The sequence below is a fragment of the Opisthocomus hoazin genome, chromosome Z (assembly GCF_030867145.1).
Source record: "Opisthocomus hoazin isolate bOpiHoa1 chromosome Z, bOpiHoa1.hap1, whole genome shotgun sequence".
NCBI classification, from domain to species: domain Eukaryota; kingdom Metazoa; phylum Chordata; class Aves; order Opisthocomiformes; family Opisthocomidae; genus Opisthocomus; species Opisthocomus hoazin.
Genome location: NC_134454.1, coordinates 11,038,073 through 11,056,290, shown reverse-complemented (window position 1 = coordinate 11,056,290; position 18,218 = coordinate 11,038,073). Strand labels below are relative to the sequence as shown.

At 42.0% G+C, this 18,218-nt stretch overlaps 1 protein-coding gene across 1 annotated transcript in view; it reads right to left on the bottom strand.

The window, feature by feature from the left end:
- Positions 1-7,270: 7,270 nt before the first annotated feature.
- Positions 7,271-18,218, bottom strand: part of PPIP5K2 (diphosphoinositol pentakisphosphate kinase 2) — a 53,384-nt gene continuing 42,436 nt past the window's right edge. Inside the window, exons 26-32 of the mRNA XM_075447076.1 lie at positions 17,997-18,066; positions 15,822-15,941; positions 14,907-14,969; positions 13,140-13,199; positions 10,929-11,060; positions 9,747-9,875; positions 7,271-9,072 (exon numbers count right to left, since the gene is read on the bottom strand). Of these exons, the coding sequence (XP_075303191.1) occupies positions 8,969-9,072; positions 9,747-9,875; positions 10,929-11,060; positions 13,140-13,199; positions 14,907-14,969; positions 15,822-15,941; positions 17,997-18,066 (678 nt within the window). The 3' untranslated portion in view covers positions 7,271-8,968. The remainder of the gene's footprint in view (positions 9,073-9,746; positions 9,876-10,928; positions 11,061-13,139; positions 13,200-14,906; positions 14,970-15,821; positions 15,942-17,996; positions 18,067-18,218) is intronic.

Here is an 18,218-nt window from a genome sequence, read left to right as displayed (position 1 = left end):
TTGTGGCAGACCAGAGGGAGAAGCCCCATGGTGCTCTTCTAAGAGCAAAGAGAGGAAACGGTGGGTACAGCACCAGGAACAGCTGGAGAAGGCAGCACCAGCGAGGACAGCAAGGCCACCTGCATATTTAGGAACACAGACTTTTTCTGTAGATTTCATGAGTTTATTTTGTCTGATCGTTTGGTCTCGACTGCTGAGGAGAACCTTCTGATCTCTTTCGGGGGACGGCGCATGTCCCAGCTGATGGCCCAGCCCAGGTTTCAGCAGCTCCTGGGATGTTGTGCTGGTGTTGCTGGTGGGGTGGCATCTTGCTGGGCGGTGAAGAGGCCTCAGGGCTGCCGGCCCTCCTCTTTCGGAGTCTCCGAGGTTCCCCACCCTGACTGGAGGTGGAGGGCCCTGGCGCAGCCTCCTCGGGCTCCTGCTGGGGCTGTTCTTGCCCCCCTGGGATGGGAACTGAGGCAGAGCGGGTGCTGCTGGGATCCCCAGCCAGGGCGGCTGTGGAGGTGCAGGGGGGCTCATCCGTGCTGTACCTGGCAGGGCTGCCGGAGGGGGCTGGGCTGGGTGCCGGAGACCCTCCCCGGGAGGCAGTGGGGCTGAGGGCAGGCGGAGGGCTGCCTTCCTGCCCTCTGTCAGCACGGGCGTCCTCCAGGCCCAGCAGATGTCGGGCCTCCACACTGCACAGTCGCACAACAGCATCGATGAGGTCATTCACAAATGCTGCCGTGCGGTCATGCAGGAAGCGCCCCAGCAGCTGGACCAGGAAGTCTTCATCCGGTCCGGAGAGGACCAGGCAGGACACGATGATGTACTCCACGATGGCTGCCCGCAGATGGTCATCCTCAAACATCATCCCCAGCGCCTGGTGCAGCCAGGGCAGCAGGGGCTCGAGGAGAGCTGGGTAGTCCCAGAGCAGGATTGCCCAGGTGTCGATGTGGAGGCTGCCCACTGGAGCCCTGGGCACCCGTCCAGCAGCCGGAGGTGAGGATGCTGCAGGGCTGCAGGCAGCCTGGTGGACAGCGACTGGTGATGCCATAGGTGGTCTGACGACATCCTCTTCAAAGTCATCATCCGCCCGCACCGAGTGCACGATGGAGTTCAGTCTCCTCTTGCAGAGGGGGCACTCGGGCTTGCTTTCAGCCCACCGCTGGATGCAGGGAAAACAGAAGCGGTGGCAGCATGGTATCACATAGCTGGCCTCCTCCCAGCTGTCCAGGCAGATTGGACAGCGGTTGTCCAGCTCCATGGCCATACTCTCCATGCGCTGCGGTGGGCTGGGGACAGCTGGCGACGTCGAGCCCCTCGCTCTCACTGGCGCCACGGCAGCAGGATCGTGCTAGAAAGAGATGAGAGGCCGCGGTAACTGGCTGGCCCGGGCAGGAGTGGAGGAAGCGTCCAGGTCCCCCACGCAGGAAACCCTCCCACCTCCCCAGGGCGAAGGTTCCCCATACAGCTCACCTCTGCTGCTGCCAGCACGTCTCCTGGGTGCCCCGGCTGCCCGAACCTGGCAGGGTGGGGGAAAATCTGTGGTGGCTCTGGGGACGGGCACTGGGACCTGCAGCCAGCAACTCTCCGGGCACAACACCAGCACGAACTGAAAGCCTCACTCAATGCTCCAGACCTCACACACCTGCTCAGCTGGAGTGAGGGCACGAGCTGGCTGGCTGAGACTCGTCCTCCAGCTACGGGAGGTGGTCCAGCGGAATGTGTGGTCACAGTGTATCCCACGATGACATCAGAACCCATTGCTCAGTGACGTCACAGTCCACTCCTGGGGGACGTCACGATGGGCCATGTTTGCCTGCGGCGCTCACCCCAGCAGCGCTGCGGCCTCAGCTCATGTGCCCGAGGTTACCCCAATGCCACTGGCCACTCCATCGCCCATCTCTCAGCATCTGCTCGGCATCGGTGTCTCATGCCAGCCACGGAGGTCTTGGCTGCATCTTCCCAGGGCCCCATCAGGTTTCTGTGGCTGTGGTACACATCTCCAGGCACACACAGCAAGAGGGTTCGTTTGATGACATCCCATGCCGCCCTGGGAGGCTGAAGAACCACAGGCTCTCCCCACACTGCAGCGATGCTGGCCAGCCCTCTGGGCTCCCCTGGATCCTCCCACAGGGGATCAAAGGCAGCGCTTGGCTTTCTCGGTGGGGAATTTCTCCCCTAGCCACAGTGTGCAAGGGTGATGCCCCCCATTCAGCACCCACCAGGCATCATCAGGGAACTATGTGCGTTTGGGGCCCCAGACAGGAGAGAGGTCAGACACATCTGAGGGGCTCCAGGGGGGACACGGACATGGTGGGCTTGGAGCACTCACACTGTGAGGAGGGTCTGTGGGGCCAGGGCTGGTTCAGCATGGAGTAGAGAAGGCGAGGGGGTACCTCACAGCACACACCAGTGCCTACGGGGAAGGGACCAAAGGGATGGGCACAGGGTCTTCCCAGAAGTGCCTGATGGGAGGGTGAGAGGCAGTGGCATCTCCTGCAGCTCAGAGAAGTTCACTCTGGAGGTAAGGAATTAAAAGCAAAACCACTGTGAGGATCTGGAGTGGGCTGCCCAGAGAGGTCATGGCATCCCCTGAGCCTGGAGCTTTTCAAGACCGGAATGGGCACAACCCAAAGCACGCTGGTCACAAGCCTGTGACGGGGGATGCCCTGTGAAGCCCCGGAAGAGAAAGCACTGCCGGTGGGAAACGTAGCAAAGGTTCCCAAAGGTGCAACAGCTTCCAGAAGCTGCAATGTCAGAGAAACACTTTCTGGTTCAGTCTCTTCTGAAGCTTTCCAGAGAATGCTATAAACTCTGGAGCGGGGTTTAAGGGTGGTGGTGACTATTTCCTCATCATGTTTTGCTTTCCAAAGAGGTTTCTGCAGCCAAAAAAATCTGTGTTTATGGGACTGCTTTGGTCTGACTGAGTGTTTTGGTTTTGGCTGCCGCCGGCAACAAAAGCGCCACGCGGCCGCCCCTCCCCCCACCACGGTGCGGAGGAGAATGAAAAGAAAGAGGCAGAAACCGGTGGGTCGGGATAAGGGCAGTTTAACAGAACAGCAAACAGAGGGAAAACAGGAACAGCAACGGTACAGATAAGGAGAAAACACAACAACGAACTGTATGGCCCAGACAGCCGCTCTCCCAAACAGGACCGGCGCCGCGCCCCCCCCCACCCCGGAACCCAGCGTGACGTCACATGGTATGGAACACCGGGCTCTGTTTGGCCAGGTGGGGTCAGCCCCCACCCCCCGGCTGTGCCCCTTCCTGGAGTCCGGTGAAAATTAACCCTGTCCTGGCCAAACCCAGGACACTGAGGAAAAGTGGTCAAAGCCCCAAAGAGCCATTCAGGTTGAATTCTGCCATCACTCAGGTGTTGGCTGGTGTGAACTTGCGCTTCCCCACAAAACTGAGACACAAACAGGACAAAACTAAAGGAAGAACAAACTCAGATAAACAACCCCCTCCCAAAGCGGTGGTGGGATGGGATTCCAGATGTAGGAACTATGTTATGATCGGCGTCCAATACTCTCTGACAAGGTTTTTTTAGATAGTTCTAACTGTGGAGGGTGTAAGGTTTAATATCCTTATTTAACGACAGTTGATGTTACATGGGACTTCTGCTTTAGCAGAGTGATGCAAAAGATACAGTGCATAACCCAATGTATATGTAAGCAGATGGGACATAGCTGGTTACCTGAGACAAAGGCCGCCCTCAGGTCCGTTTTGTGGTGAGCTAAAGTCAGCTTCTCTGCAACAGCTGTGGACAGTCACACCGTGCTTTATTCCCCGAGCTTCTTGGGCACATCAGGCCTGCCCACCTCCTCTGAGCCTTCTTCCGTGGTAAGGATTTATGGGTGAGTCACAGCAGAAATGAGCTTTTATTTCTTCTTTAATGCTATCTCTACTAAACTGGACAAGTGTTTTGGTTTGGCCTGGATAAATGCCAGGTGCCCATCCAAACCGCTCCTTCACTCCCCTCCTCAGCTGGATAGGGGAGAGGAAATATGATGAAGGGCTCGGGGGTCAAGACGAGGACGGCGAGAGATCACTCACCAATTACTGTCATGGACAAAACAGACTGAACTTGAGGAGAAAAGGGAGTTTAATTCATCACCAATCAAATCAGAGTAGGATAGTGAGAAATAAATCCAGATCTTAGAACACCTTCTCCCCACCTCTGTCTTCTTCCCTGGGCTCAGCTTCACTCCCGTTTCTCTCCCTCCTCCCCCTGAGCGGCGCAGGACGATGGGGAATGGGGGTTACGGTCAGCCCATCACACGTCGTTTCTGCTGCTCCTTCCTCCTCAGGGGGAGGACTCCTCACACTCTGCCCCTGCTCCAGCGTGAAGTCCCTCTCACGGGAGACAGTTCTCCACAGACTTCTCCAGTGTGAGTCCTTCCCACAGGCTGCAGCTCTTCACGAACTGCCCCAGCGTGGGTCCCTTCCACGGGTGCAGTCCTTCAGGAACAGGCTGCTCCAGTGTGGGTCACCCACGGGGTCACAAGCCCTGCCAGCAAACCTGCTCCAGCGTGGGCTCCTCTCTCCAGGGGTCCACAGGTCCTGGCAGGAGCCTGCTCCAGTGTGGGGCTCTCCGCGAGGTCACAGCTTCCTTCAGGCACCCACCTGCTCCAGCGTGGGGTCCCTGCATGGGCTACAGGTGGATCTCTGCTCCACCATGGACCTCCATAGACTACCGGGGGACAGCCTGCCTCACCATGCTCTTCATCACGAGCTGCAAGAAATAGTCACCTTTTACTTGGTGAACACTATGATGTAAAAATTCTTAAGAGAAAGACAGCTGAGAAAGAAGTGAAGCAGATAACAGTTAGGATTTTAAGCACAATTTTTCCTAATATCCAATCTAAACCTCCCCTGATGCAGCTCGAGGCCATTGCCTCTTGTCCTATCGCTGGTTACTTGGGAGGAGAGACCAACACCTGCCTCGCTACAGCCTCCTTTCAGGTAGTTGTAGAGAGCAATAAGCTCTCCCCTCAGCCTCCTCTTCTCCAGACTGAACAACCCCAGTTCCTTCAGCCGCACCTCATAAGACTTGTTCTCTAGACCCTGCACCAGCTTTATTGCTCTCCTTTGGACACGCTCCAGCAACTCAATGTCTTTCTTGTAGTGAGGGGCCCAACACTGAAGACAGTGTTCAAGGTGCAGCCTCACCAGTGCCCAGTACAGAGGCATGATCCCCTCCCTACTCCCGCTGGCCACACCATTCCTGATCCAAGCCAGGATGCCGTTGGCCTTCTTGGCCACCGGGGCACACTGCTGGCTCATATTCAGCCAGCTGTCAGCCAGCACCCCCAGGTCCTTTTCCTCAGGCAGCTTTCCAGCCGCTCCTCCACAAGCCTGTAGCGTTGCATGGAGTTGTTGTGACCCAAGTGCAGGACCCAGCACTTGGCCTTGTTGAACCTCATCCAGTTGACCTCAGCCCATTGATCTGGTCTGTCCAGATCCCTCTGCAGAGCCTTCCTACCCTCGAGCAGACCGACACTCCCGCCCAGCTTGGTGTCACCTGCCACATACACACTCGGATCTCTTGAAGATTTTCCTGCAGTGTGAACTGCAAACAGCATTTGTCTCCAAAGTACAGATGATTTGCAAGGCTCCCATATTGTATTGTACTTCAGCTTGTTCATTGGAAGAAGAAAGAGGGATCAGAGACAGAACTGCACATCCTTTGAAGACTGAGCCAGACCTCCAGCTAGCTATTTTTCAGCACTTCAGAGCTGGAATACGAAGTCTTTCCTATTCTTAAACGAATTGTATTCCATTAGACTGCAGGATTGTTACGTTTAAAAATGGTTAGAAAGCTGATGGAGATAATAAAGTATGTGATCTAAAGTATGCCAGCTTTTATTGCTTTATTTATAGATATTTGGTTTTTTGTTTTATTCGGCATCGTTTTCCACAGCAATATACTCTCTAGCCTTCTTTTCTTCCACCAGTTCTTCCAGAACCGACTTTTTGGAAATTGTTTGCAGTTTTTTCTTTAGCAAGTTACTTGTGGGTCTATCAACAATGTAATTGCAGTCAACTGATGAAGGAAAAAGACAGAAAAAAATAAAGAAATATTATGCTTCCGTGTCAGATAATAGAAAACAGTGTTGAACCCTACATCCTGCCACTTGGAACAGTCGATTGCATTGAAATGGCTATTAGAAGTCTTTGTTACATTTCTTCTGCCATATTCCTTTGAATCACTCTGCTGGATTTGATGCTGCTAATCAGTGTATGAGCATTATTTTTTGTATGGACACCTCCCTAGCTTGTTTAGGTGGATTCTTACAAAATTGAACTACAAAAGCACATCTGCTTTCTCTTAACAATTTTTACTTGCGTGTAAAATTATACACAGAACTGATTTATGTCTTTATTGTAATAAAGAAATATAAAACAGAAAACAACAACTTAAAAATTATTTTAGGAGTTTTCACAATAATTTTTGTGTTTTGGTCTGTGTGGTAATGATGCTTCAGTTTTTAAGGAAATGCTAAATGTTTACTTAAACTATATTTCAGGGTGGTAGTATTTTGGGAGTTACAGTCATAGAATCACAGAATGGTAAGGGTTGGAAGGGACCTTAAAGATCATCTGGTTCCAGCCCCCCTGCCATGAGCAGGGACATCTTCCACTAGACCAGGTTGCTCAGAGCTCCATCCAGCCTGGCCTTGAACACTTTCTGGGAGGGGGCATCCACAACTTCTCTGAGCAACCTGTTCTGGTGTTTCACCACCCTCATGGCGAAGAATTTCTTCCTAATATCTAATCTAAATCTGCCCTCTTTTAGTTTACAGCCATTCCCCCTTGTCCTATCACTACACTACACCAATTTCCTGTGAACTTACTCTCTGACCTCTGTCAAATCTGGCTGGAATAGGATGTGCAGGTCAAAAAGTTTAATGTGAAAAAGAGTCCAATTGCATACAGAAACTGGACTAAAAAGAGGTTCAGATCAGATCAGTCCATGTTCTGCCTTACTGTCAGGGTAGTAATAGGAAACAGAAGTGCATTCACGGTGGTTCTGTATCTAACATTACCGTTCTGGAACACAACAAAGCACTGCAGAATGTGTGATTACCATTTATCTTTTTGAGGAATGATTTCAGTATAAAATGATAAACACTCATTTCTTACAAGTCATGTCTACCACCAAGAGAAATTTTGGCTTATTTGCACATTAATGGCATATTTGTAAATTTGTTTCCACTGAGACTATTGAGTTAACTCACCACTGTACCTCACATATACTCTTAAAAGAAAACAAAATGGAAAGAGGTTGCCAGCGACCTTGTTTTTATTTAGGAGCACATAAAAAAAAGTTATGCCACAGCTTTGGTTGACTGGAATGATACGCATACTTAAAATTTTAACAGTATTTCTTTTTAAATGGTAAACAAGTGTACATTCAGTTGTGTGCAAGACCAACACTGTCAATAACACAATTACACTACAGAAAATGAAATGCTGTAACTATATAGCTGTGAAACCCTTCATATTTTTGGTATTTAACCAGCATTTTTAGAAGTGGTCTGCTGAAGCCATTTCATGTCTGGTAAACACTGAGAACAGACCCTGTGGCCAAGTGAATGTAATTACAGTTGCACTGGCTCTGGAGACGAGTAAGAGTCCTGCTTAAAAATATTACTCAGAAGCTACATCTTCTGCAATTTAAATGTGAAAGGAATTATCTAACTTGTAGTTTATGAAGTCTGTTATTAATAATCAGCCACTTGAACTTACAAAAGTGGCCAATATTTTCATACATTTGGGATAATTGTAATAATTCAATAATTTTTCATGCCACAGATAAAATCACAAGAACTGCTGAGACTGGATGATTACTCTACATAACCCAGTAACTCAAAGTCCCACTGACTTACTAGTGCTTCTCATAGCTCTTATAAAATCTTTCTTTTTTTTTTTTTTTGTTGTATGATAGTTGTTGTCAGCCACCTAGGTTGAAAGGAGACAGGTATGAAAATTCCCAGGCCATGATGAACCCTGAGTATTTCGCAACACTAAGCACTGAGTTCTGGTTGACCACAGTCTCTCTACTCTGAAGGGATGATAATGAAGCATAGATGGAATATTTACAATTTTTAGGATAAACTTACTAGCAGACCAGCTGTAACCGTTTCTCTTTTTATAAAACCTGCTTTTTAATGTCACCTTTTGTAGAAACATATGGCAAAGCAAATAAAACTGTCTTTTTAGTAAACAAAAGAATTTTTGATTAAAACACATAAAAGACAGTTTCATCTGCTGGATGATATACAGGTACCCGTATACAAGCATGTATACTAAACAAAAGAGAAGGTGTCTTGCAATGTTACAGGTCTGATGTAAACACAGAATAAAAATAAGGAGAGTCAAAAGAGAAAATACATTAACTCACTCCATCGTGCCTAATTATTGCAGCATATATGATATAAAATAATTCAAATGCAGAAAACATCTGCTTATCTTCAAAACCAGGCAAAAGAGATCTCTTTGGAAATGTAGTTAAAAAAAAAAAAGCTTCTAGCCAAGATGTGTGTTACATTTCAGCTCACAAGAGAAATTCACAGGGAGATTACAAACTCCTGAAAAATAGAAGTTTATAATGACAACAGACAATGCCTTCACTACAGTGACATCAACAGAGCCACTGTAACACACACCACTGCGTTGGTATTTTCTTTTTGTACAAGGTTACAGTAAATATTTGAAGACACTGGTAAGGTTCATGTGCAGCTTTTCCAGTAAAGGTGTGCAGTTCATCAAACTGATAAATAAATTACCTGAAATCCTTACAATATGAGAAGACATTTGACCTAAATACGTAGTGTGCACACCAGTTAACCATGTACAAACTAAAGATTCTCAAGTGCACCGTGAACTGCAGACATGAATGGTTTTTAAATGCTCAGTAATTTAGTTGAATACAGACTAAAGAATTGTTTAAGAAGTCGCTTCCAGTTTCGTCTGATCAACTTCATTTCTTCTCAGAAAGAGTTTCACCACTAAGTTCTAGGTCAAGCGAGGCCTCTTCAGGAGATGGCTTAACATTAGATACACAAATAGAAGATCCAGGGGCAGCTATACAAATAAAGGAAAAAAAAATAGTAGGTTTTACACTTAAGAATATCCATGCTAAAAAGCATCACAGGCAAGAAAAATGCAAGTTACCTAGCACAGAAACACAAACAAAACTACACTGTATCTAACGAGATCAGAAAGGCAATGGGATTTTTTTTCTAGAGGCCCTCAAAACAGGACAACTATCCAAAAGCAGACAGCGTGGCTGGCCACTAGTTCAGACTGAATATACTAATGATTGAATGCATCACCGTGTTATTGGCAGCTTTAGTCAGAACCTGGTCACAGAGCGCTAAGGTAAAAGTTTAGAAAACACCTCAGAAACTCTGCCAATATTGAAGTAAATAAATTATTTGCTCGTCTTACTTGGAGACAGGTGGAAATACCGTCATAATTAAAAACAAAACAAAACCCCATGAATTTCCAGGCCACAGAAATTCTTTAACACACTTTAGAGTATAAAAGAAAGTGACTATTAGCACAGTTTTACTGCTAAAACCATTTTTTGCAATGGTACTGAATTCTCACTGACCCATAAAATGATCCCACATACACATACAGGGAATGCTAAGAAATAGCAGCCCTGAGAAATTAGGTAACATATAAGAATGAATCCTACTGCTGGAAATCATGTAATGAAGTTAGCCATTCTGCCTCTGACAGAAGTTACTTACATAAGGTTGGTTTCTCTATTGCTGTCCTTTCAGGCAAAGTTTCAAGTGGTGTTGGTTGAATTTTTGCAGGGGTATATGTATTTAAGGAAATTTTTCTTCCTGACAGTGGAATCATGTAAGTTGGAAAAGCTGAGGGGGGGGAGGAAAGATACACTTCATTAATGATAAAAATAATTTCACCTGAGCAGAATGTCAAAATAGCAGCCACAGAACTGTGTATCTGTCCAGCAGTATACATGCCAAAGTTATACAACTTTTTAAGCATTTTAAATAGCTGAGAACTTCAAAAATACCTGTAAGCCTCCCTGAGTTCCTTTTCAGTAACATCAGTTTTCTTAAATTGCCTATCTTCCTTCTCAGATCTAGGATGGCTACCCTATCAAAAATCTAAACTGTATAAAACTAAAATTACAGGAAAAAGGAAAAATCCTGTAACAGAAAAATAGGATAAATCCTAACATCTAGGTATCAGTACTAGCAAGTACAAATTTTCTGATCAAAGCATGAGTCTTTAGACATTTCCTCAAGAAGTTTCACCTAACTGAAACTATTTCCAAAGACACACAGTAGAATCACAAAGGGAAGTCATCTTCCCAGAGACACATGTATAGAACTCAGCTTGCATTTAATTTCAGGATCACTTAAATATTAAACATGCAGCACGAACTACTAAAAAACTAAGTAACTGCAAGGCACTCCACAGGTGATAATCCAAGCAAATACTGAAAGAAACAGGAAATAACAGTTTTAAGATGTAAAAGGCTTGTAAAAGGCAACACTACTCTGCTGAGGTTACTGACCTTACAACAGCACAGTATAAAGCTGGAAATACTCCATACTTACTACAAAGAATTCCTTGTAACTCAGCTAGCAGCATGGACAGTACAGCTAACAGTATGGACAGTACAGAGAAGTTCTTAATGTGAGGAAATAAACTTAACTATGATTTTATTAAATCCTAATTTACTACCCCAGTCAATAGAGACATTACTTCAATGAATTATGAAAGTGTCCATACTGCAAAAAGGATACTGTAAAAATTAGTATTGTGGTTTATGTACATATTTCATTTTTTTTAAAGCAGTAGTCTTAGTTTACTTATTAGCTGTAAAATACCAGAAAGATTAACCAGACAACATTTAACAAGTTAAAATTAACATAATCACAAACTAAAATCAGTACATGGCTCCTGTAGATTTTCCCTTGATGGAGCAGCAACAGAGGCAAGAAATTCATCCACCTGCTTCAGAGACAAGGAGTTGTGTAGAGTTTCCAAAGGGCAGATAGAAGGCACCATGGAATATAGTTCAAAACCTGAAAGAAAAATAATAAAAAGATATTTCCAAACGTAAGACAGGATTTAAGTTATTGCATGGGCAAGTATTAATACATGATAAAAAGCACTTATTTTAAATCAGCACATGCAGACGTATTACTCTTGAAATCATGGACATTAAATACTATGGGAGTTGGAACAAGACCTGCCAGTTTGCAGGGTGTACTAAACTAAAGGTACCATGTAACATACCATGGGATACAAATCCCATGTACACATAAAGTGGTCTTCAAACACTACAGCTGTGCTCTACTCACAAATCAGTTCATGAAAGATTAGGTTCCTCTAAGACAAATTTAGTAAATCACTAAAAGACAAAAAAAAAAAAAAAAAAAAAAAATTGGGAAATTGTAGTATTTCTCCTACTTATTCTCATAACTGGCACAACACTAAACAGGTAACTCATTCCTGCAAGTAAAACAGGATAGCTATGTTGTCAACTGTTAGCAGACAAGAGCTAAAAATGCTACAATTTCCAATAAATAAATTTGCAGGATTCACATTCTATCATCTTCAGTATTCTGTGAAAAACTGTTGCCTTAAATATAAAAGGAAAACCACTGTCAGCACTTTTGTACTTTGAGGTTACGTGTTTTATCTTTGTAAAACAGATTTACACCTACCTTTATGCATATAAAAACAGTACTTAAAAGACTTCATATATTAGAACAGGTAAGTAAAGCAACCCAGTATCTAAAAATTTATTGCACCTTGCTTTTCTACATTAGTATTAATCATACACCAACCATGCATATCCATACTACTAACATACTAAAACACATTTAAACATCTTGGAAAAAAAATTGCAGTTCTCTAAGGTGATGCAAGTTTAATAACTCAATGAACAGCTCTTCATCCAACTGCATTTCAGAAGAGGAAAATATGTCCATTAGTGTTTTCAATATACAGTGTAACATTACAACTTTGCAAATCAATACTGTAAACTTACAGTTGCTACATTTCTTCTAAGATATTTAAATGAAGAAACAATAGTGAATGAAATAACGTTTAAAATTTCAGTTCAAGGTACATTTATTAGAGATGGCATTATGGCTGTGAAATGTTCCCTCCCCTAAAATAGTAAGCATCAGTATTCCTGTGATATCCAGTGTTCCCCTAGTGTTTTGCACTCAGCAAAGCTCAGCAAAATTTCAGCCCCCAAACGTCTGTATTTATATTTGGATCCACCTTGCCCATACTCAAATCTGAGGAACGGTCGCTTCAAAGACACAATCAACTGAAGTGTACTTATGTCAGCTTCACTTCTATTGCAAATAAAATGTTGCATTTCATGGAACATTGGTTTTCATGTACAAAAGAAACACCACCACATACTTAATTCCTATTTTCCTATAAAGGCAGTAGCTAAGCTTCAGTGTAAACACTAAGACATTTGGCATACAGATTAATATCCTAAGTAACTATGCATGCATGCAAAGCGCAAACCCTTTCTTTGCATTACAGTAGAATATAAGATTTCTCTCTTTACCCTGACAGAGAAGTTACTACCACTTGAATGTGAATTTAGTTTTGTAATTTTGCAAAGAACATAGTGGGACAATGTCAGGTTTTTAATAACTGTTACTATTATAGTGCAGTGTTACAGAAAGCCAGAAAGAAATTTCAAAATACACCCATGCCCTTTAAAAAAAGGAAAAAAAATTTCTTCTTTTAGGAATTTCCCTTCCATAGGTTTTTGTTCAGTTTTGACAATTCTGCTATCAGATAGCCATATCCCGGCATGTTGTTGTAATATCTTTGTGTATAAGGGATATGACTTAAAAGCTACCCTGGCAATCTATCTGCAGTGTCTTATTTGATTTTTTTAAGATAAATATTTCATGATGTTATGAGAAACAAATTTGAAATTTAATGATGAAGAAGCCTGACAGTATCCCTTTAAAAAAGTAATTTCCTGTAAACTAACAGCCTTTGAGTTTTGGCTGTATTTATTCTTAAAGCACTGTCCCCACCAAAAGGCAAGACAATGAAAGGGTTAACGCAGCATCTCAAAAAGCCACCCTGCTGTCTTACATTTAAAAGCTATAGAGACATACCACGGGAGCCTAGAAATTCCACAGAGGAAATGGACCAGCACCTAAAGAGGTGTGGGTGTTCTGCACAGAGGCCCAGAAAATAAGGTAAAGCACTGTCAGGAGATACTTGTTTCACCATGTTCCTTGAACTAAAGATGGGGGGTAGTCTGAAATGAGTTAAGAGGGTGTGATAATAACATAAAAATAAGAAAAAACAGAGTGAAAGGGACAAGGAGAATCAAAATGATAGTCCAGAGGACAGACAAAACAACATCAATATGTTCTTATGTTAGTAGAGAACCCTCAAAAACCTGCAATGTACTTAGGTTTCATAGCAGCGCATACTGCATGCATTAATCTTGTAAAAGACGTGTAGTAAAACTGCTGTATTAAGTGAATCAGAACAATCAATGCATTAATTAAAAGCAATTTAGATCCTTTTTTAAAGAATACAGTCATAAAAAGATTGTTAAATTGAACAGAAAGCAATCGTACTACTAGACACTGATACTCAAATGCAGTTCTTACTTTCTGACCTTGTATGTTTTCAAAGTATTATTTGCCGTGAGTCTAAAGATTAAAAAATGGACTCCTAACTTTCCTATTTGAAACAGGATGCTAGAATTGGCCTTTTAGATCAAACACAGTCTTAATGGTATTAATTCAGCCTTACTATAGCAGTTTCCCTTCAGGAAGCAATGCAGTGCAGAAAGTCACCATGGATTCCAAATCAGTATAATAAAGGACTACTTTGCTTCTCAGCAAAGCCAAACAAAAACTGAGTCTTTTTTTTTAACCTTGTTCCTAAGCAAATACATTTTGAATCTAACAGGAAAATGCTGATGATTTCCACTGCAGTTTCAATAACATCACCATCACTGTACTCAGCCAGCAGTCATGTACATTTTAAAACTACAATTAAGAAAATTGGAAAAGCTACATGAAGATCTGGTGGATGCTAAAGACTGAGTTTGGCTTTCATGAACAGGATACATTTTGGGCCTATTTAATCAGGTAGAAAGGTAGGCACAAAATATTTTGCTGAGGAAGAGAAAGACATACCTCTGTCCTGTGTGTTAAACCAGACTATTTTTGTAACTATGGTAGAATGAAGACAAGTTAACTCTCACTCTTGAAGCTCAAGAGGTCAATGCAAGCAACAGGCAGCTCTCTTGCTGTGATTTTTAGTGCAATATTTAAGTAATTTGCACATCTAATGAACAGAGAAGTATGATAAGGCAAAATAAATTTTTGTCTGATGATAAACATAGCAATTTAGCAGGAATTGAACCAAAGCTTCTGCTTTAGTTTTTTAATTTAACATCACTCGAAGAAGATCATCATAAACTCCAGTTGTCAATTCAATGATTCATTTTAGAATAAGAAGGCTCAGGGAAACAGCTCAGCAGGAGAAAGACAAAGAAGAAGCAGCAGGTATCAAGAAGTGTATGCCCAGTGAAGATCTGATTTAATTATGTTTTTATCTTGTACCATACAGTCTGATCACACAAGAAATTGGGGAGAATAATTTATTACAGAGATCATGATTAACAGTAGCACTTCATTTTTTTCAAGGATTTTTCTAAGGAATAAATTTTGATGTTGTATTTATACTAATGAATGGTAAAGAAGGGGTATCTAATGATTACAAATATATTTGGAGTTGTGCTTGAAGTTAGGAATGACAGACGGCTGGATGATACTGTACACCCCGTATTTGAAATAAAAATAAAAGGGATGAAGCAAGGAACCTTTTGTTTTTGTTTTTAAAATAAAAGCAAAACGTACCATTGGTTGGGTGTCGAGCAAATGAGATAGAAAACCTTTTAACAGCAGAACCGCGTGTGGTGTCTGAGAAAGAGAAAAACAGGTACCTGAAATTTGTAACAGCTACCAAAAGAGGGACATTTTAAAAAAGGAAAGGAAGAAGAAAGAAAAAAGAAAAGATGAGAAGGTATTAGAACTGAGTGGCATGCAGAAGGGACCAAGGAAAAGTGCTAAAATCTAAATAGAGGTTAAAAAGAAGAAAATTTGGATTGTTGGTAACTACAAGATGTGTAATGAAGTGTATGAAAACAAGCAGAATGAGCTGGTGATTCTGGCATACAAAGTTATATCAGGTTAGAGTCGAACACTGAGTAGTGAACTGGGGGGAAAACAGCATGAATACTGTTTCACCTCAGAGTTATAAAGGTGTGCTTCGGTGTATTTACATTCTGAAAATCTAAATCTCCTGCTCCTTTGTAATTCAAACCCCACCAATAAAAGGTCAGGAATCCTAAAATTTTCACCATCAGTATTGAAGTTATTATTTTATAATTTCTTTCATTCTTTGTACGTGCTCCAAGTAATTTATTTCACTTTAAGATCAAAAACTAATGATAAAACCTCAAGTTTAAAATGAGAAAAGAATTTCAAAATCAAAATTTTTGTTTACATAAAAAATGCACTTGCTGAACTCTCCTGGCATGTATTACAAGTCTGTGAGCTACTGTTCAATTCAAGACAGAAACAAGAATTAACTACGCTACTACATTAAACATAAGCAAGCTACGGGCAATAAAGAAGCAATAGAAACTCATACAATTAATACTAAGGCAAAGGATTCTAGGATTCCATTAAAATCAGTAACCTAGGATTTATCTTTAGAAGTTTAATGTGGCACATGGGTTTGTGCGTGCATGTGCGAGAGTGTGCACATACCATCTATGAAGCCAGAAGAAGTCAGCTTTTTACGATGAGTACGAGCATAATCCTGTAGGTTAGGTGCACTTGAAGAACCCCCGAGCACTGAGGTGCTAAACAGGCCCGCACAGTGAGACCCTGATGGGAGTTAGAGAAAATACATACAACAACCAGGTGTTCGTCCATTCACATTGGGGATGCATGCAGCATGCAAGCACATGGCTCTTACCACACAAAAGGCAGCTTTTGGCAGTGCCTTGGACAGGTTCACAATATGCTTGTAATGTCAGAGTGGTACTTGTAGGCTGAAACTATCATAATTTATTGTGCTTCTACTCATGACACAGCACCCTCTGCTATATGTGCAAAGAGAGGACTGGCTTTAACAAAGTGAGTTCTTGTCCTGTTTTCACTCTTGGTAAAGAAAAGTTACCAGTTAGCATCAATGTAAACATAACCAAAACAACGAAACAAAAAAAAACCAAGACGATGATGATGTGAAAGTTGTGTGTTTTAAAATCTGCAGTTCTGAAACAAACATAAACTGGAAGAATACTTCTCATTGCTTCCATCCCAATCAAATTTTGAGATGACAGGCTGCAATGAAGTACTTGTGCATTTCCACAGACTTAATATGGAAATATTTCATTTCTAACCCCAACTAAATGTTAACCAAATTGGAAATACTCTATTCCATTTTCAGCTTGACACTGACCCATTGACAATGTTATAAACTGAAAAAGTTCCATCAAGTTTAGCTTGACTTCCTTTCCTAAGAAGACTTTTGTACATCTCCATGCAAGTGAGAGTACTTTTGTTACAATTCATACATTCCTGCCACTAGTATGGGTGTTTCAACTAATCACTGAAAGCCACAGACAGAAATATAAAAATAACTGTTATAATCAACCATAAACGAAATTTACATACAACAGTGAACAAAATGGAAAAAAATGTTACCATTTTTTTCCTTTAGTTTTTAAAACTATTTGAAAGGAGAAGTGGTTTCTCACTCAGAACTTATCTTTTACATTTTAGATAAGTAGCAGCAGATTTTTTTGAAAACCAACTATATATCAAATGATACTTCCTTTCATTACGTTTAATGACCCAGTGAAGGGAAACATTACTAGCACATGTGACCAATCACAGCCAAAATAAATTGATGCCTGGTCTGTGGCAAAAGCCTTTCACAGCAAATGAAATACCTTAATCTATGCACAGAAATACATTAACTTCCACAAGCCATATTGCGTCAGACATCGGCAAAAGAAAAGTTGTTTAACTTTAGCAAGCACACAATAAAAAAAAAACATGACTTCAATAAACAAGAGCACCTGATGTATGCATTTTACTAAGGGAAAAATATAATAGAGGGAAAAGTATCACAGAAAGATTAGGCATACAAAAAATACAGATCTTTAAAAAGAAAGGAAAAGCTACTTCTAAGTTTATGCATATAGCTTATGCATTTTCTACACTTCATTTTTCCCATGAAAAGACACACAGAAAAAACTGCAATATTGATATACAGTAGTGCAAGATTTCATATTTTTGCACATCAGTCGTATGTATGCCTGTTTCAAAGAAGCAACAGAAAAGCGCCACTTGAATTAAAAGAATTTGAAACAATCATTGAACTACAGCATGATTCATTCTAATGCTGAAAGGAAGAAATTGATTTTAGGAGAGGGAATGTATGCAAAATCCATGATATTATCAAGAAATTTGAGGTTTGTTCCCCATCCCCCTCCCCTCGGTCAAACACCTTCAATTCCATCATTTGCTCGCAGTAGGAAACGTTGATTTTCAAGAAAAGTGTTTTAACCGTTTCCAGTGCAAGCCATTTCAATCCAAAATATTCTTGCAAAATCCAAAACTCAGTCAAGAACTACATTTTCTTAAAAATCTATTTTATGTTAAAAATAATCCTGTGTACCTGTTGCAAGCAGTACAGAGTCAGTAGCGTGAACAGTCTCAAATAATTTGCTTTTTTCAGTTATACTTTATTTAAATCTTTTGCTGCAAAAAAATTGTCCAGTTCATAGACAGACATTCAGCATGTATTATTGGTAACAAGTATTATTGGGTCCTGTTAACATAAAAACTTCTCAAAGAATGTACAACTGTGCAGAACAACGGGCAGATGAAAAGCTGCTAACATAAAACAAAGTTTCAATTGTAGGCACATACCTAGACCACTCTGCTTTTGTTCCAGAATAGTCCTTGGTGTTCGTAAGTTACTATTGCTTTCTGATAGGACCTGGATGTAAAATACAGAAAAATAAGGGAAAATAGAACAGCAGCATGAAACGTCCATTTAACTTGATACAGCAGCCTGTTTCAGACAGACAAGTGTTAATAAGCTGTATGGTGTTAGTAAAAATGTGTAAAGGAAACATGAAAGATCATGCA